The following is a 20,763-nucleotide window of genomic DNA, read 5'->3' as shown; positions in this document are numbered from 1 at the left end:
ACGCCATCCTTCTGCGCCATGGAGCTCCTCGTGTCCTTATTAGTGACCGCGGCAAGTCCTTCCTCTCCAGCATCCTTGCCGAAGTTCTTCACGCCTCCAGAACCGTGCACAAAACCTCTTCAGCTTATCACCCTCAGACCAATGGGCTCACAGAGCGCTTTCATCGCACGCTGTCCGATATGCTAGCCACCTACATCCAGCCCGACCACACCAACTGGGACACCATGCTTCCCTTCGTTACCTTTGCATACAATAGTGCCGTGCAAAGAACCACCAACTTCTCCCCATTCTTCCTTGTGTATGGACGTCACCCAACCTTCACCCTCGAAGCGTCTTTCTTCTCCGCCCCCTCAACCTCTTCCAGACTCTCTCACGAACAGTTTACTTCTCGTCTTACCTACTGCCGTGCCATTGCCCGCCTGAATACCGACGCCTCCCAAGCCTCCCGGAAAAACACCTATGATCTCTCCCACCGTGCCATATTTTTTCACCCTGGTGATGAGGTACTGCTGTGGACTCCAGTGCGTACCCCGGGATTGTGTGAAAAATTTCTGAGCCGTTATATTGGTCCGTATACTGTACTCGAACAAACGTCCCCGGTGAACTATCGCGTTGCCCCTGTTCATCCTGTTAATGATCGTCGTTGCCGAGGTGCCGAGATTGTTCATGTTTCCCGCCTCAAACCCTTTGCCCGTCGCCCTACTGTGCTCTAATCTGCGCCCGGGCCGGTCGCTTTCGTACGCGAGGGGAGAAAGTGTAAGCACAACATGCGACCTTCGTCTTCATCTGTACATATCCATCATCATCGCTCAAAGCACAACATGCGACCTTCGTCTTCATCTGTACATATCCATCATCATCGATCATCTTCTTCTTCGAAGGGTTGGTCGCCATACTTGCGGGTGCCATTAAAGCTCGCTCCATCCTGCGCTCTGTCTCCTGTCTCACAATATTTAACTAATCAGCTTTCATAATTTTGATTTTGGGGCGTAAGTCTGTATCGCGAAAATGAAGGCCGTCAGTAAAAAAAGAATACCTTAGCTTTGAAATTTTCGTAATCGTTAATGTGGTTCGAAATACTGAATATACACACTTGCAAGCTCAGTGAATTGCCTTGTCCGCTTCGCATATTCATAAACGCGTCGCATCGTCGCCGAATCCAAAGAAAATTTTTCTACATCATAAAATACACAAACGGTGTCCGCGTTTGATGCATAAAAAAAGTGACCGACACTTTTATGCATTTTCAATGCGGGTAAACCAACTCAGCGAGCTTTGAAATGCGCAAAATCTTGCGCTCGATATTTCAAACCACTATAACAATTAAAAAAAAGTTAGAAACTGCGCTCACCTTTTACGATTACGGCCTTTAATTTCGCAACTTAATATTGCCCCTTAGAATCAAAATAAAATGTTCATTAGTTAATGTTAGTTAATTGATCGCCTTTTAAATCAGGTTTATCGCTTACATAATGTTAGCCATACTGTATAACCCCCCCTACACAGCACCAACGTATCTCTCGAAGTTTTAAAATAAAAATCTGCGTCAAAAATTTAAGCTGTATTACATATCTGAAGTAGTAGCGGTAAGGACGTACTGCACAGTCGCTTACGTCTGCATGTGGCGATAACGGCATATGTATGACAGCATTCTGCAATGGTTGTAACTAATTTCATTTCATCTTTTGCTTGGCCGCCCTCCATCACTGTTTGGAGACGCCATGCCCCAGGTTCACTCTTTATTGGCTAATGCGATAGAAGGCCACGGCGCTGTTGCAGGCAGTCACTGAGAGCGAGCAGTAAAGAACTCCAATGAGAATAGTTTTACTGGCTGTGATGCTGGTGTGGTTATAAAGTAGCAGCCTGCAACATTGGAGAAGGGGAGCCTAGGTGCTAGCAGAGATTGCAGATGAAGCGCGCTGCAAATCGTTGGATTTCTTCAATTTTTTTTTTACCGTCGCCTTCGGTAGATCTCCCCGTATGAGGGCACGTATACATTGGCTGCCATTTATTATATATTTCCGTATGAAAGCTTATAACGTTTTCATAAGGGAGTAATCACTCATTTTCATTCCGTCAAGCAGTCACACGGCTACAAAGGGACCCGACACAGCTTCCACAGAAACTTTTGCTTTTTCGTAAAAAGATTCGTCCTGGTCTGGGGACATGGTGTATGACTGTGCTTGGATGGATGCGAAAAAGTAATTAATACCTTAGTGGAAGTCTGCTCCGCCTTAGGGGAAATTTCCCCTCAACATTTAACCAAAAGTATATAAGGTTATGTGCAGATCTGTCAGTATATGTTCGTATATAGAACTAGCGCCATATATAAGCTCCAGCCAAATATTGACATATACAGATTTATCTATATTTGGCCATATATGGCCCATATAAGTATATTCATCCATATATGACTGTTTGCAGATATGGCTATATACGGATTTGGCCGTATCGGGGTATATAAAGACCATATATAGAAATCCCATATATGACCTCCATCAGATATGGTCATATAAGGATAGGACATATCTGGCTATATAAGGACCATATATACATATATTTCCTTATATAAGTTCAATCCATATATGAATATATAGGGAATTGTGCATATCAGGCCATATATGCCAGATATATCCATATATGAGTTCAATCATGATATGGATATATAGGGAATTGGGCATATCAGGCCAAATATGCCAGATATATCCTTATATGAGTTCAATCATGATATGAATATATAGGGAATTGGGCATATCAGGCCATATATGCCAGATATATTCATATATTGTGATATATGAGTTCAGTCATGATATGGATATATAGGGAATTGGGCATATCAGGACATATACCACCATATATACATATATTTCCTTATATGAGTTCCATTCAGATAATGGTATATAGGGAATTGGGCATATCAGGCTATATACGCCCGTATATTCATATAAGACCTTATATGCCCAATTCCCTATTTGTTCATATCTGGATATTTTCATATCAAACCAGATATGACATTTCCGTACGGGAATAGACTTGTACAAGCTAGGACACGGTATTCCACCTTGGCTGGGGCAGAGCTCGGTAGTGAGATTTTCGAACGATACCGCTTTGATGATTAATAAGTGGGCGCAAAATATTACGAAGACACAGACAGAAGACTACAGGACATGCGCCGTTTGCACAACATTGTGAAAGCGGCCCCTGTCCCGTGTTGCTCTTTCTTTGTTCTGGTAACATTTGCGCCCACGTGTTAATCATGAACAGTATCCAACTGGATCAACTTTCCATTCTGTTGATAGCGCTTTGCTGCCTAAGTTGATTTCAATCAGTAAAAGTTGCATATATGGCAGCGGTGTGCTTTTGAATAGAGTGAGCCATCGGGTGAAAATGCTTTCTTCAGTTCGCCTGATTTAAACGCCTCCACTCTTTACGATGTGACAAGCGCACGGGCAAATATAGAAACGCTGGCAGCTGCAGGAAATGATCTGCCGTTAAAACTATTCTCAGAGAAGAGTATCGCTGCCCATTGCATGTACTGTTGTGGTGATGCAAGTTTTTTCTCCGGGCGCTTGGGATATTTTTTAAATATCGCTTTCTTCCGAAAAAAACTTTAGGTCACATCCAGTCATAAAATTTCGCTCTACCTAGCAATCAAAGGAGTGAAATGCAGCGCGCAGACGCAACGGTGGTTTCAAAGAGGCGTCTGCGGACGTGTACCACAGATGGGGACTGGTAAAGGAACCTGGTAATACCAGTATTATTCAAACGAAAGCAGCCTATCAGCAGTATTTGTCTTTCTGAGAGAGACGAAGCTGGTGAAGCATAAGACACCTTGAATTGTTAGCAAAACAGATTAAATTATCATTTGTAATAAATGGTCTCGTGTATACGGTTCCAGAAAAAATTCAGAGGCCCCTGAGCGCGTAATGACGCACCAATGTTCGTTGTCTAAGAGCAAGGGTAGCTGGCCGACAACATATCCCGAAATTCTGCAGCGCCACGAGAGTTCCCCTCTCCCCCCCCTCCCCCCAAGTTGTCAGTGCTATAATCTGTTCTCTTGAAGGGAGGCCTGAGGGACTCTCACAAGGTCCAAAGGTTAGACTCGGATAATTAGGTTTTAGTTCATTTCCGCACAACCAAAGAAAAAAAAAACTTTTAAAAGGCGAGTTCTAAAACGTGAAGACATTGACGGCTTTTCTTGATATATGTTGTGTTGCAATATACTTTTAACGATAATTCAGAGGTGTAAATAAATAAAACAGGTGGTGTAGTTTAAGTCAAACCATGTGTCATTCATGAGGATTCTCACAAATTTGTATATCAATACTAGCCCTGGAATGTTCAACATAATTGAAGAAGAATTTTGGTATTTTAAAGTTAAGAGGCACTGTTAACGCTACATTGACGGCATTCGTCCATTCTTCTTAGTGTATCAAAATCTTTCTTCCAAAGTTTTTCCATCGCCCGCATGCAAATACTGGCATCGCAAACCTTTGAGGAACGCTTTTGACGATCGCAAAAAAATTAAAAGCAAAACAATGCAAGCCTGTCAACAGTAAATGTGCTGATGTATTGATTGTAATAGAGCTGAGATATCTTACTATGTACCAAAAATTGCTATCATAAACTTCTTCCCGTTCAAAAATGCTTTCGTCTAGAATTGTTGGGTATGTGTAAGAACACTGCTAGTTGTGTGGGCCAGGTTTGTAGTGGCTACTGACATTATAAGAAAATAATTTTACTTTCTTTTGTTTATCTAGCAATAGTCTAATTAATATCTATAAGAAAGAAAGGGAGAAGTATAAGATATACCCGAAAGCATAGTGGGGTTGTTGTTTATAAAAATTTGCATTACTCACCATTCGTAACACCAAATGTTATGGTCATTACCGTCATATTTGTGGCGAAAGCAGATGTAATTAGGCCTATTGTAGTGAGGACGGTGCTCACAAGGACAACCTGGTAGCTGCTCAGGAAGCGCTGAAGTACAAAGGCGAGAATTCCTGAAAAATATTGTAGCATTTCTAATGAGCGCTACTGCAAATACAACGCATCTGTATTGGGATAGGCATTGCTTCACAAGCATCAAAATACCCAATCGTGATCATCAACGCCATCATTTAAAATAGCCTTGAAAACACCAAAAAAGCATTAAAGGGAGTAATAAACACAGGAAATCGGCAACAATACCTCAGAGAAAGTGGTTAACATGGCCATGAAACAGACAAAAATGCAAAAACAACAATCGGAAACGAACGCAAGGAAAGATCACCGACAGCCGACAATATAAATGTAGCAGTGTAGTGGAAAAAGCAGAGAAACGACCATGGGGAACCCCTGAAAAGGTTGGAGACTTTAGAATTATATTTTTTTATTATATACGACAAGAACTTGGGGTAAGAAATTAAGAAGATAGTTGCCACCACGATTGCTTAAAGTGGCGGTCTGGAAGAAGAGGGCTTTGCGCAATATTTTATTTTAATCCTCAGCTCTTTGTTTCCTCAATTTGCATTCCAGTCGCCTCAAAATGTCGCAAAATTCGTTGCTCCTGTTCACCAATTCAATTTTTATTTATACCCGTATGAGAAAGTCTCCATGAATCTTCTTGCGAGCTGATTGGTACAGTCTTCGCGATTTCTTGTTTTTTCTCCAAAATGCTGAACAAGCAGCGAATGAAACTAATTTCTTTACAGAACTTTGGTACTATGCAGCAAGGAGTGCCCAAGCACGTGTCTATTGCACATCCCGCATTATTCGTCCTGGTGCATATTTTTTTTTCCAGGATACACAAATTCCTTAGGGCTATGCACCGAAGCGCTTCGGTGGTTCTGTGGTCCGCGCGCTCGACTTCTGAGCTGGAGTACGCGGGTTCGGACCTGGCCGCGACGGGCGGGGTTAGATGGAGGCGAACTGCAAAAGCGCCAGTGTGGTGGGTGATGTCAGTGCACGCTAAAGATCCCCAGGAAGGTCGAAATAATACCGGAGCCCTACACTACTGCACGTCAAAGTCAAATTTCAACATCAGACGTCCGCTAGACAGGTGTGATGTTGAGGGGGGGGGGCAAGCAAAAAGCCTGAAAATGGCTTGACAGGGCCTGCACCCCGTTGCAGATGGCGGAGAGACGCACAAACCAGCATGATAAGAAAAAAAAGGCAAGTGCATTCTTATTTCATGTACAACAAAAAGAAGAACAAAGATACGTCAAGGCAGGAATTACAGTGCAAGTAGCAAAGATACAAGAAAGGCGAAAAATACAAGAATACAAGATACAAAATACAATACAAAAATACAAGATACAAGAAAGAAGAAAAAGACTAGTTACAAGGCAAGGGATAGCTATGGAATTCTAGGAAATTTAAAACTCGCAAAAAATACATATAGAAATAAAAATCACAGAAGTGTGGTAAGAAGTTTGAGAGCACATTGATTACGGGTGAGCGATATTAGCACCATTTAATACACTTGGTAAGGTGTAGCGTAGCATCTGCCGGCCGTAATTGGTTCGTGTATATGGTATCTGCCATTGTTCTGTGCTCCTTGTATTATAAGCAGCGTGCCGTAATTTCATTTCTGCAATTTCTTTGAGATAAAAATCATTATTTTACTCTTCCTTGTTTCACTCGCAGCTTTCTTCCTTCCTTCGTGCAGAAGTTGTCATGTCTACGTACAAAGAAGATAGCTACTGCGCCTTTCAGGTCCTGAGAGCCAATTTCTTTTTGTTTTTCTAGTGTTAGCCATGGTGTGCATTAGATACAGAAGCTCAATGCATTGCTCTCTTCGCCAGCATTCTATCTTTCTTTCGGCACTTTCACAGAAGCACTTTATAAGCTCAGCTGTAGGCGGTTTACGATTGTCTTTCACCTTCATATCGGAAATTATGAGGACTCGTTTATCATCCGCGCTTGTATATCTAGGATACAGAAACCTACAGTGTATTAAGTGAAAAAAAAAATGAAGCAAGGACGCGCATGCAATATTCCGCCTGAACAAGTTTCAAAGCATGAATCTGCCTTTGCATGGCACCGGAACTGTGCCCCTAGAAGAAGGGTAATTGAACCACCTCTTTTCTTTAAATGAAAGTCACAGGTCAAGCTTTGTATTTAGATAGCCCACTCCTGATCACTCATTAAAGCCACGGGGTAAAATAGTCCACGCTTTCAAAAAAAAAATAGAACCAGTCTCTAGGCAAACTGCTGCGTCGACAGGTGGGCGTTTTGTTACACTGTCGAACAATATATATAGCTATTGCGGTGAAATTAGTTGCGATAGAATATTTGAACTGGTAAAATCGGTAATCGCGAAATTCTCCGGAGGAGCATAGTGTCCGTTAGAAAGCTTGCGGTACTGCGGCAATACTGCGCAGTACTTAGAAACTAGCACCTCTGATCTGCGAGGCGAATCATTGCATGTAAATGAACGACTCTTTTTCGTTCAGTTACATGCTTGAGGTGGTTTGCGTAGCAGTCATGCCAGCAAAATGCTCTTTTGGATATCGTTTTGCTGCGCGAGGTGATGCTATGAGCCTTTATTCGTTCAGAATCGCAGCCCCTACATTTCCGCACAAATATAAGCTCTGGCATCAGGTGACAAGCTGTTTGAAGCCGAAAAGAACGGCGGAAATGTACGCGTTCGTGGCAGATAGTAAAAACGTGGATCATACCAAAGAGGATCTTGACTTATTCCAGTCACATATTTAGCTAATGTTAGTGCAATGCAACTGCCTGTAACGACAAGGGCTTCGTAGGCTTATATTTAGAAGCTGCACTTTCGTGCATCTCTACCTTCCGTTTCTCGGCCATTGAAATCTGACCCCGCAAAAGGCAACCATAGCGAAACGCGCGCGAAAGCGCTGAAATACGCATGTTTTTTTAAAACGTAAACTATCAGTGTGCCGTTTCAATGCCGTCTAGCAATTCTCACCTAGTGACTGGTGAGTTCGAGGGGTGTACTGTGCTCAATGCAGCTTCATCTTTCGCTATGCTTTGAGTCTTGCGGTGCTTAGCTGCACATAAAACTCTCTAGTGGATACACGGCTCTTTGAGCGCCCTTTTATCTGTTGCGTTAAAATCAACCAGACTAACATTCAGAAAAAATTTTTGTGGAAATCTGTGCCTGATTAAAAGCTATATAACAGACCATCCACAGTATTCTATTGGTTCTTAGCTGTTAATGCCATTCAAGAGTATTGGCTTTAGGCGCTATTGCATTTTAGTGTTAACGTCTAATCAAATCCTCTAAATATCAGTTCACCAATACGTTGAAAATGCCCAGTTTTTTTCAACGGCTGTTCAACGACTTGAACATCTTTCCTGAACTTTTGATCGGTGGCAATAATAGGCGTTCGGGAAGATACTAGTGCGTTTGTTTTCCGGCAGTCAGAACCGTTAACAACCGGGCTTTTTCAGAAAGTTGGTTGGTTGGTTTATGGGGTTTAACGTCCCAAAGCGACTAAGGCTATGAGAGACGCCGTAGTGGAGGGCTCCGGAAATTTCGACCACCTGGGGTTCTTTAACGTGCACTGACATCGCACAGTACACGGGCCTCGAATTTCTCCTCCAAAGAAATTCAACCGCCGCGGCCGGTTGAGCGTCCTTGCTGAAAAAGTGGGACCATGACGTGGAAATTAAGTGCCGTACTTTAGCGTGATTTTTTTTTAATTCCTACATGCTACAACGGACATGAAAGTAACCTGGGTTTCAAAGCGTACCTCACCGGTATTTGCGTAACTAACTGTACTTATACCGCTGGCTATGTGGTACCTGTTCTGAAAAACTGTGGTGGCCGTTTTTGCTTACAGTACGTCCGGGCCCAAACATTTACGAGGTGCGCGTTCACGGAGGAAGAAAATATATGCGCCGTCAGTAGAGCAAGTTCGATAAGAAAGCAGAGGGAGCATGCATTCTCTCTAGGCTCGAACTCCCGGTTGGCGGAGTAGCGACGCTATGCAGCGTCATTTTTGTTTTGTGCGCAGCCGCACCCGTGAACTCCTCTCTATGGCTTCAGACCTCATTACAGACAATGCTTCTTATTTCACAAGCAAAGTCTTTGTAGACACCTGTTCGGCGCTTCCAATTCGCCACAGTAGAACGAGTCCTAACCACGCTAAGAGTAACCTAACCGAGCGGGTGAATCGAAATCTGAAGAGCATGCTGGTCGCGAAGACCGAGCAACACAGGGATTGGGACGCGCGGCTGTCCGAAGTGGCGTTCGCTACAAAGACAACCGTGAACACATCAGTGGGTATAACACCAGCTTACTTCAATTTTGGGAGAGAGATCGCTTTTCGGCTAGAGAATGCCCCACTCAACGCGGCAGGGCCCACGCCTCCTCCGCTTTCACAAGGCTCTGGGAACACCTGGAGGCAGCGCAGCGCGCGGCTCGCGAAAGCCTCGATATCGCGCGCATGGAGCAGGCGGATCAGTACAACAAAGGTCGCCGTTACATCGTTTTCAACCTGGGTGGCTTAGTACTCAAGAGAAGGCAACCACTTAGTAACGCTGCGCGCGGTGTCGCCGCGTCGCTAGCGCACAAGTGGACTGGGCTGTACGAAGTTACGGCACGAACTACGCCGCTCACCTACCAGCTGCGGTTGTTGACAAAAGGCGAAACCGCCGGTCCGGTGCATGTCGCTGATTTGAAGGCTTTCCGCCTGCGCTAGGATGATGACTGCGAAGCTGTGGAAAATCAGTGCGATGCGGCGATCTCACCCCCGGGAGGACGAGCAGGTATCGGTACGGTTCGCAACTCACGTTACAACCTGAGGGCCAGCTAGCAACCGTGTCTCTCGATTAAAATTCACTCGAAATGCTCCCTCTCGACATGTTAGTATGCCTGCTAGGAAGCTGCAGTGGACCGGCATCCGTGGCTCGGATAGCAGCAGGCAAGGTCGACCGCCGTCGAACGGGGGCCACCAACTAGGCGCGCCACCCGGCTGGCGGCGGGAGCCGCGTGATTGGCGCACGTTCCACCGCCGCGGTGGCCTCTGCGCCAGCCTGACTGCGCGGCAAACCACTGGAGAGCACCTCCCAGTGGTGCAGGCCAGCGCAAGAGATCCCATAGCCAAGCAGCGCAGGGCCCCCCTCAGCACCAAGCCGGCGTATCGGCCGTCGAGCAGCCGCAACCCAAGCGTCCAGGGTCCTGCGGCACGTGACCACCTGGACCACGGTCGCCAACGGAGCGGCCGTCTCCTACTGCGCGAGGCTCAGGTGGCGGGACCAGGCGCAGCCCCATCGCGGCGACGACCTCCAAGCAGTGCCGCAGCCTTTCCGCGGCCTGACCCTGGAGGAGCGGGACCAGGAGCCAGCGGCCGAGTTCAACAACGAGGAGCGGGCCGGCCTGTGCTCCATCTGCGGCACCCTCGCTGTGCACCGGCTCAGCCATGAGGCCGGTGCGCTCCATAAAGCCCGCGAGGAGGCGGCGCAACAGTGTATGGCGGCTGTAGCATCTACCCCGCTGCGCCACTGCGGCCTCTCTAGAGGGGAGCGCGGAGTAGGCGGACTTCCCGCATCCTCCAGTCCAGCCGCCCAGATCTGCTGTCCCCGGCGGCCGAGGAGCTCTGCAAGGCGCTGCCGGCAGGGCCTCCACTGGAGCCAAGCGCCCCGCTCCCGCAGAAGACAGGTGGTCAGCTGATCCAGCCCGTGGTGAGCGGTTCCCCGGCGAGCTCCCCTCCCGCCTTCGACGACACCAAGGACGCCCAACCGGACCCGGAGGTCGTCGAGCGCCTACTGGCGGTCCCCGGAACGGGTGTTTGAGGGGGTAGGGGGAGAGACGTAGGGCCCGCTCGCGGCCTGACTCTAATCCCACGCCGCTCACCGCGGGTACTCTCGACCACCTTTTCTTCCGAGTGGGGCAGGGTGAACCAGGCTACGCGGTCGAGCCTGTTTAAGGGGGGTTCGACGGCCGAGGCGGTCTCTTGACACCTGCCCCGATGACCAACGGACCTTTTGCCCAAATGACGCCAGACCCCCCTGCCTCGGCATCAACAATGTGAGAGTAAATCACTTTATTATAAAGACCTGGCTCCAGCCACTGTCTATGAGTCCTTGTGCAGAGGAATTGCCCACAACCTGCCTAAGAACTGCCGAGCCATGCACCATTTTAGGGCATGTGTCAGCAATATAAGCGCGGCCAGACGAACGGAAGATGTGAATAGGCTAACCCACATTCTCGTGCAGACTGATCGAGGGAGCTTCCTGTTTTTGTTGCGAAAGCAACGCTACTGGTGCCCAGCTCGGCTCGTCGCGTATGGTCGTGGCGATGCGGCTACCAAACGACCTTGAGTCGCCGTTGCCTAGCAACCGCTTCAGCTGCGCTCCATCCCGAGTTACTATCCCAGCTTAACCGGGTAAGCTCTGTTAAGTTCGGTCATGTTCTGAGCAGCGTCGTGCCAGTTCGGCGAGAGGTTGCTTGGGGAAATCATGGGTCGCACAATCCCTACCGGCGGCTCTGATAGAATCAACCACCTGCCACTGCAGTGGCGTATCTCTTAAAAGCTGCGCCACTGCGCCACGAGGGGTGTGAGGACTCCCAGGGATTTAGGAAGGTAGAGAATGAGCTTCTGCATATATGGACATTAACCCATTAGGCTATCGCGTCATACGCTTAAGGCGGAGCTCAAGTGCCCCCTCCAATTGAAGAACGAACAGCTGCCTTAACCTAGCCCAGTCGCTATTACTCGCTAACGCTTCAAATTCGGAACCTGTATGACTCCATTCGAATAAGTTAAAAAAAGCACACATTGGTTTGTTCAGGCGATTCTAGTGATAGTAATAGCCTTTATTTTCATCAGTTTGATGAAAGAGGTTGGGAAAAAAGGTAAACAGCTTGACTAGCTCCCCCCCCCCCCCCCTTTAAAATATACAATTGCTTCCACAAAGGCAGAGTTCAGCGAATGACAAGACGGAATTTCAATTTCCATTATATAGAAATAAACACAGGGACGGCAGGGATCTGGGGGAGAAAAACAAAAACAGGAAGACAACAAAAAATAGCCCGCAAATGAGCATGAAACAGAGACAAGACACCATGATATTAAAAATAAGGCCTATCTGTACCTAAAGACATAATTTCAGTGCTATGATAGTGAAGATATTTCATATTGACATGTCTCAAGTGGGAGACATACGCAAAAGTACAAATACGCATTTACACATGAAAAATAGTATATGCAAACCATGAAAAAATGTGTACACAAAAAATCCCGAGAAAATTTTAAAGGCAACCTGAGATGTCAATACATGTATATTAGGAAGAAAGTCAATGATATTCGAATAAATACATTAAGCACGAAAAAAACAACTTTCGCTCCTACTTTTACACTTTCCGGTGTTCGCTATCACAAAGTTAAGAATATTCGCACAAAACCTAGACGCAATAGGCAACGGTACTTCTAGTGTTCTGAGCCAGGTTACGTTCAGCAAGTAATATGTCTATGAAATTAGAATATAATGGATAAATTCTGACTAACTGCTAAGGGGCCTAGCGCAATGATCACTTAGTGTGAATACTGGTTCAGTAGTTTTCGCGTGAGTAGAAGCGGGTGGTACAAATTAGCCTGAATTAATTAAGTGATTTAAAGCAAACGCAATAACAGAATATTAAAAAATTCTTTTTGGGCCACAAAAAATTATATAGCGTAATTTGCGGATAGCTGATGAAGAATTTCCTAATTTGTGTTCAATGTAAGCCAGTGTGGCTGCTGTTGCGGGAAAAATTTTGATTACATAAAGACTAACGTGAATCGTTTGGTGTTCACAACAGGATTACCAATTTTTAATCAATGACACAATTGAGGCGAGCATGCCTATCAGGCGCAGGCTATTTCTCATTCCGCTGGTCGGCGGACTGCGCTCGGAGCGAGCGGACGCATCTTATATGCGGTCTGCGATTTTCCGGCGATTTCACCAGTTTCCGGCTATTTACAGCCACCAATTTTTCAGAGGACGGCCCGCCACCCATCCGGCGTCGCCTGTGGGACTTTTAACCACTTTCAGGCGAGTGTCTTCAACTTTACGGCCGATTTGCGGCCACGCCCGACCGCGGGAGCTAGGCCTAGCGGCTCAGCACGCCTAGTGCGTGCTCTGCTCCCACCTGCGGCGGCGACGCCCGCTTCGCCTCGACGGCGCTTCCCTGCATTTAAAGATGCAGTACACAGTCACCGGCACGGATGTTACCGCCGCGGAGCTGGCCGATGGCACTTGGACGGCGCTCGAAATGCAACGCCGCTACAGACGCCCGCCACCACCGGCAACGCCGCCGGCCAACACCCAAACGCCTGCAGCCACCACTGTCCTGTCAGACCAACGACCCCGCGGCCGTCCACCACCGCCGACTAAAAGACGACCACTTCCTCGCCTGCCTACAGAGGACTACAAACTCGTCTTCCGACCGCAAGGTACCGTCGCCCTCAACGCAGTTGGCCCGGCCAAATTGGCGATGGCCATCTACAACGCCGCCAAGATCGACGGCCGCCTCGCAATCACCGCCGACCAAGGCCGCATCCACCCCACAAACAACACTGTCACCATCAGCACACCAGAAAAAGAACGGGCGTTCCTGTATGCTAAAATACAAACTTTAACCATTGACTCCAATGCCATCCGGGTAGCCACGTACGCCCCAGCCCCCGATGACTCCGTTCGAGGAATCATATACAGAGCCTACAGTCACGAGACCGACGCTGAGATCCTCGCTGAGCTCCAAGCTCGAAACCCCGATCTCCCCGTAGTCGCCGCACGCCGCATGGGCCGCACACGACATTTCGTGGTGACTATCGCCAATGCCAAGCTACCCCGCTACGTGAGGTATCTGGGCTTCACTTTTGAGGTGTTCCCCTACAAAAGCCGTCCGGAGGCATGCTTCAACTGCCGGAAGCTAGGCCACAGGGCGGATGTGTGCCCCCACCCGCGACAACCAACCTGCCGACGCTGTGGCGCAGCCCATGACCCTCCTCCAGCTGGACAACCACCCACGTGCCAAGCCTCATGTATCGTCTGGAAAGGCGCCCACCCTACAGGCAGCAGAAGCTGCAAATACCGGTTCACGTCCTCCACTCGGCCCAAGCCTTCCCCGTCGGTCACTGACACCAATACCGGCTCCAACTCGGCAAACCCCGGACGCCAGTCCCGGTCCCGAGACCGCAAACGCGGCGACCACAACCTACTGCGGGACGGCTCCTTCCCCCCGCTTGGCAGCGACGGCAGCGACAGCCCTTTCAGCCGCACTCGCAGCCGTTCGACATCCGCCTCACGCAGCTCTCGGGCCAGCTCTCAAGCCCGGCCGGAGACCAAAGCAGCCAAACAAGTTGGATGGAAGACTCCTGCACAAGTCACCGCTTCTCCACCAGATTCACAGGTAAGGGAGCTGGCAGACATGGTCAAGGAACTACAGCTACAATTGGCCAAAGCAAACGCTAAAATTCATAGCCTAGAATCAGCACAGGCAAACCCCAAATTGCAACCGCAGCAGGTGGCTCACGCTCCCACAAACGACCCTGTAGGTGATCGACGCATGGACACTGAGCAGCCTAAGCGCACGAAGCGTAAAGCACCTCCCCCCTCCTCACAAGCAGACATTGATGCCAAATTCGAGGCAGCTGATGCGCGAATGGCCCAATTCGAGGGCGCCCTCCTTCGACTCGCCCCCACCATTGACCGTCTAGTAGAAAGCTGCGCCGCAATGGCAGCCAACATCCAAACCCTTCATGCCAGACTAGATACCCTCACGAATCCCTCGACATCAGCAACCCCCTTGAAGTCGACAACCCCTCCTAACTACCCAGCACCCATTATTGTCGCCACATCGAAGAGTGCAACCGCGCGCTCACGTGCAGGCGGCATTCTTAAATCACCCGTCGCGCTATCACAGCGCCCCGAACCCTACGGGAAACGCGATGGCTAGCTCCCCCTTCACAGTTTGGCAATGGAACTTCAGGGGCTTCAAGGCGAAGCGGCGAGCCTTGGAGCACATCCTGCAGGCCCAGCCGCACACCCCCCACATCATCGCACTTCAGGAAACATACATGGACACGAAACTTACCAGCTACGCCGCATATAACCAACAAACGACACCAGACCACCGGCCCAACACCGCCATCCTGGTCCACCGAAATTTAGCACCTAATCATATAGACCTTAGTTACCCCGAGGTTCCGCACACTTTCGTACAGATCCTACCGAACAGTCGCTCACATGCCCCGCTCCACATCCTCAACGTCTACAGCCCCCCTAGCGACAAAAGCACACGAGTGGCAACCCTCGTTCGTAAGGCCTGCGCGACTGCACAAACAGGGATGCTACTCATCTTAGGTGACTTCAATGCGCCGCATACCGAGTGGGGCTACCCCCGCAAAGCATGCGGTCGTAAGGGAGCCAAAGGGTGGGAGACAGCCCAAACACTGGGCCTGACACTACTCCTAGACCCCGACAGGCCTACTCGCATTGGAAACAGTGTCACACAGGACAGCTGCCCCGATCTCACTTTCGCCCGCAACATTTCAGACGCACGCTGGGAAAACCTCGGCATGAAAATAGGTAGCGACCACTATGTTCTCACCACAACCTTCACGGCTACACACAGCAAAGCCCCCAACCGAACAATCAGGCACACTAACTGGGACGCCTTCCGATACGTGCGCGCCAAACGCACTTCGGCCCCCATAGACGACCTGGACGCATGGACAAACTCGCTTCTCGAAGACACCGCCAATGCCACCTCCACGACTACCCAGAACGAGGATGGCCCCTCTCCCGACGCCAAACTCATACACATGTGGGAGGCCCAGCGCAGTCTTAGGGCTGGCTGGCTCTGCCAAAAACACAATCGACCCCTCAAGCTCCGTCTCGTTCGCCTCGAGCGAGAGATCGAAGCTTACTCCGTCAAACGGAGTCAGGAGTAATGGCATCAAACCTGCGACCGTCTTAACGGCCAGTTAGGATGCAAGAACTCGTGGTTCTTGCTCAGACATCTACCGGACCCAACTGACACCAAATCCACATCTCCCAAGAACCTCACCCGTGTCATACACGCTTTTCAGGGAAGAAATGAGGAACTCCTCGCTACCCTGAAAGACAAATACATCAATACTTCCACTGAAATTCCCATCCCTTCAGGATACACGGGTGCTCAAAACACCAACATGGACGCCGACATCACGGCAGGAGAAGTCCACGCCGCCCTCAACCAGATTAAAACCACCGCGGCCGCTGGCGACGACCACATAACCAACAAGATGCTTCGTAACCTCGAAGACCAGTCCGTCGAGGCACTCACAGACCTCTTCAACCAACACTGGCATGAGGGTCGCCTTCCAGACACTTGGAAGCATGCCAAAGTGATTTTCATACCTAAGCCAGGCAAACGACTCGAGCTAGGCATCCTTCAGCACATCTCGCTCACGTCCTGCCTGGGAAAGGTCATGGAACACGTCATACTCAATAGACTCCACACTCACGTAGACCAAGAGGACCTTTTTCCCCCCACTATGATCGGCTTCAGAACCGGCCTCTCCACTCAAGACATTATGTGGCAAATCCAACACGACATCCTCGATCCGAGACCCATCCGAGCTACACGAACCATCCTAAGCCTATATGTCAGCAAGGCTTTCGACAACGTGTCACATGCTTCCATCCTGGCAAACCTCTCACAAATGAATGTAGGCACTCGACCTTACAACTACATCGCCGACTTTCTTCATAACCGTACAGCAGAACTTCACATTGCAGACCTCCACAGCGAGAAGATCACACTAGGCACCCGAGGAACACCACAAGGAGCAGTCCTATCTCCGTTCCTTTTCAACACTACAATGAGAGGCCTCCCTCCGCTCCTGGAAGAGATACCTCACATTAAACACTCAATATATGCCGATGACATTACCCTGTGGACCAACTCTGGCTCTGACGGGGAAATCCAAAACTCCCTCCAAACAGCAATCGATAAAGTACACTCCTTTGTACAGGCGAACGGGCTCACATGCTCCTCCACGAAGTCCGAATTACTAGTCATCAGGGATAGACGAGCTCGCCTGCCCGTCCCCGACCCGCAAGAACCTATTGTGCTTCAAGTCGACACACGTCCCATACCTCCGGTCCGCACCATCCGCGTTCTGGGTATGTTAATAGAGAACAACACGCAAAACTCGGAGCCCATTCAGCGCCTCCGCACCACAGCCAATCAGATCAATGTTCTTATCCGCCGCATCAGCACCCGCCGCAGAGGTATGAAGGAGGATGACCTCTGTCGGCTCACGCAAGCTTTCCTCATTAGCAGGATAGTCTACTCCTACCCCTACTATCACCTCCGCCGGAAGGACGAGGAAGCTGTGAACAGCATTATACGTTCAGCGTACAAAGCGGCACTGGGGCTACCTCAGTACGCCAGCACACAGCACCTCCTCCAACTCGGCATCTACAACACGCTCACAGAACTCATAGAGGCACACAAGACCGCCCAAATCCACCGCCTCTCCCGCACTAAACACGGGCGGCTCATACTTGACCGTCTCAACGTCAACCCCATAGGCGACGTCCACCCCACAACGCCCATTCCGATAGGGGTCTATAGCCGCCTAGTTATAAAACCAATCCCCAAAAACATGCTACCTGGCCGCCATGATACGTGCCGTCAGCTGAAAGCCCAAGCACTAGATGCCACATACATTGCCGACGAACACGCAATATACGTAGATGCTGCACGGCAAAGTGCAAACACATACGTGGCTTGTGCAACCACGCCACAGTCTACTCTCGTCACCGCCGCTACAGTAGTAGCTCACTCTCCGACAGCGGCAGAAGAAACCGCCATCGCGCTGGCCATCGCTGACCCACGTACGCGCACAGTCCTCAGCGACTCCAAAAGAGCAATACAAAATTACTCGGCAGGTTTTATCTGCCACCCCGCTGCACGCATCCTTCGCGGCTGCACTCCCGACAATAAGATCAACCTGGTCTGAGTACCCGCCCACGCGGGAAACTCTGGAAACGAAGGGGTCGACCGACTAGCCCGAGGACTAACCAACCGGGCGGCCGGCCCCACGGACCCAGACGCTCTTGCCGAGGCTCCCCAGACCTTTGCCGAAATTACCAACCTCTACAGAGAGATGAGACGCCAGTTCCCGCCTCCACACCCCGACTTGAATCGAGCGCAAGCCACCTTGCTCCGCAGGTTGCAGACACACTCTATCCTTAGCCATTATAGACTTTCACTCATCACAGACGGGGAATACGACCCCGTCTGCCAAAATTGTTACCAGGGAGAAATGGCCACCCAGGCTCACATCCTCTGGGGTTGCGCGGATGAGGCCGCTGACGCGGCCGCCCGAGCGCTCACACACCGGGCTCCTCATCCTAGCTCTCATGGCTCAGAAGCTCATAAACCGCTTCTGCGGTTCCGCGAAATCCTAATTTATTATTGCGATAGCCACCGTCTCTACCCGGCACCTGCCAAGGGGCTGAGTAAGGCGGAGGAGCGAACTTTGCGGCGCCTGCAGACAGGAACCCTTCTCTGTCCTGCAATAGCAAAACACTTCGATCCGAACACAGATAGGCGCTGCCCGCACTGTGGAGAGATCTGCGATATCTTTCACATGGTGTGGGCATGTACTCAGAATCCTCACCTTCCCCCCTCCCCCACCTGAGAGGCATGGGAGACTGCCCTCCTCAACTGCTCCACACTGGAGTCCCAAAGGGCTCTGGTCAAGCGGGCGCGAGACGGGGCCTCGTCATGCGGTGTCCCGGACTAAGGATACCGACCACGCAGCAGGGTTATTATTATTTTTTTTTAACCCTCAAGCTCTCTTTGATTAAAGTTTGTCACCACCACCACCCCCTCGAACCTTACTGCCAGCTCCCTCCGAAGACGGATGGAACCAACTCCTCAAAAGGCCAGACAAGAGCATCCAACTGGCACTCATTTCGTGGGCCCAGGAAGTCGCCCTCAGCTGGGGGCCACACCAAGCCCACCTGCCCTAAATCCCGCCAATCTATGGCAATAAAGTTGTTTCTCTCTCTCTCTCATTCCGCTCTATTTTAGCCATTATTTTTTTTAGCATGTAATGAGACTCCGATTGGGGCTAATTATTTGGCTAATGGTTTTTAAAAGTGCAATATGTGCTATCGGTAAATTGTGCAGAGGTGTTATATATCTACTACAAAAATGACGCGCAGGCAGAGTCGTGGTGGTCTATGCGCCTTTTAGCTTTCGTTTTCATGCCGTCTCACCTGATAAATGGGATACCATAAAGGCAACGTTTTGAGGCCATGAAGCGTCTTCCCTGCTAACACCAAATTTGTCCATGAACAGCACATAGAACAGGCCGAAAGATGATGTAGGTATGAGAAGCAGTAGAGCAGCAGCGGCCAATGCCACTGGCACGCTCCAGCACTGGTCAACGGACGGAGAGCATTTCTGCACAGGCATGCTTTCCGGTATCTCAGGGTCGTAACAGGATGCCATTCTGCGCATGATGATATGTGCCTGTGGCAGAAGAGCGTATCATTGAGAAAAAAGAAATGCGTTAAAACTTTTACAATATTTAACATAAAAAAGAGGAAAGTTTAACATAAGCATGATAAGTGAATTTAAAACTTTTAATGCAAACCGCCGATCTAAGGCACGCAAGAACGGAGACAGCCGTCTTCAGATTTTATTCATCAAGACATTTAAAACAGCGATGCATTTGCTCATAGCAATGAACGTTGCGTCAATAACATGAGATTGCATGGTCGAGAAATGTTACACGAGGCTCAGTGAGCTCACTCGAGAGGCAAACGAATTGAACTGGGCCGGACTGAGTACAGTTATGACTGCTTGGCTACTGCGAGTTCCACTTACCGCCACAGCATGCACTCTCTAGATATTGGCGGTATTATGTGCATAAGAACTGCGAAAGAAAGAATGCTTTAATTTCGCTACGATTTACTTTGCTCCCATCCAGCAATTTTGTGTTCCAAAACCTAGTAATCTCGGCTTTGCTTGACAACAGAGCAGTTATTCTTGGTAAATAGCCGAACTTCGGCGGATGTGTACCAGAGGCTGCTTCAATCCCAACGCTGAAATTAATCTAATGATGGAGCGATCAGGCTTATTCCACCACCCCAGCATCTCCGCACACACCTGGGAAGCTCTGCTTAATCACGCGAGGGCTATTCGTCCTTCATAGCTCCGGGCTTGGTGCGCGGCCAAAAGCGTTCGCCCCCGGTCTGCCGAAGAGAATAGACATCGTAACGATAAAATGTTTCCTGGAAGGTCGTTCAACCATAACTGTATGTCGGCCCCCGAATTAGTCACGCTCTTCACTTAAAGAACAGGTGTAATTTGCTTATCTGTTTACTGCTGCTTACTGCCATACCTTAACCGCTCTATTGGGGCATCACGTCGCATAATATGTTGTCATCTGCCGCTGTTCACATGACAGTTCTTCTTGTAATTAGGTGCATAGCAAGCACTGCCATCGCTCTAGTTACTTCGAACGGTTTCATGCACTCTTCGTCTTAAGCACTTGTTTCGGGTAGTAAAGCTTCGCCCAGAACCACATCCGTTTAATGCATCGCGTGTCGCGCCTTTTGTGTGCCGAGGAAAGGAGCAGCCCAAAAGAGATCTCTCTCTGGTAATTGTGCGACAAAGAAGATTTGGGAAATCGTTCGCAGAGTTCTAGACCTCGACAAGCGGTAAAAAACGGCAAACTGGAAGGGGCATCATAGACGACCTCCCCCCTCCCTGAGTGCTGGCAATTGCAGTCAAACAGACCTAATGATCCCTGC

At 49.2% G+C, this 20,763-nt stretch overlaps 1 protein-coding gene across 1 annotated transcript in view; it reads right to left on the bottom strand.

The window, feature by feature from the left end:
* The window catches only part of LOC149362787 (monocarboxylate transporter 12-like), a 38,291-nt gene extending 18,871 nt beyond the window's left edge, over positions 1 to 19,420 (bottom strand). The window contains exons 1-2 of the mRNA XM_089569815.1: positions 19,222 to 19,420; positions 4,860 to 5,003 (exon numbers count right to left, since the gene is read on the bottom strand). Coding sequence (XP_089425941.1) covers positions 4,860 to 5,003; positions 19,222 to 19,420 — 343 coding nt within the window. The remainder of the gene's footprint in view (positions 1 to 4,859; positions 5,004 to 19,221) is intronic.
* Between the last annotated feature and the right edge of the window lie 1,343 nt (positions 19,421 to 20,763).

This window comes from Amblyomma mixtum, chromosome 2 (genome assembly GCF_055824585.1).
Source record: "Amblyomma mixtum isolate Tamu chromosome 2, ASM5582458v1, whole genome shotgun sequence".
In the NCBI taxonomy this organism is placed as follows: Eukaryota; Metazoa; Arthropoda; class Arachnida; order Ixodida; family Ixodidae; genus Amblyomma; species Amblyomma mixtum.
The sequence above is the reverse complement of the archived record's forward strand: the minus strand, read 5'-3'. Positions and strand labels throughout refer to the sequence as shown.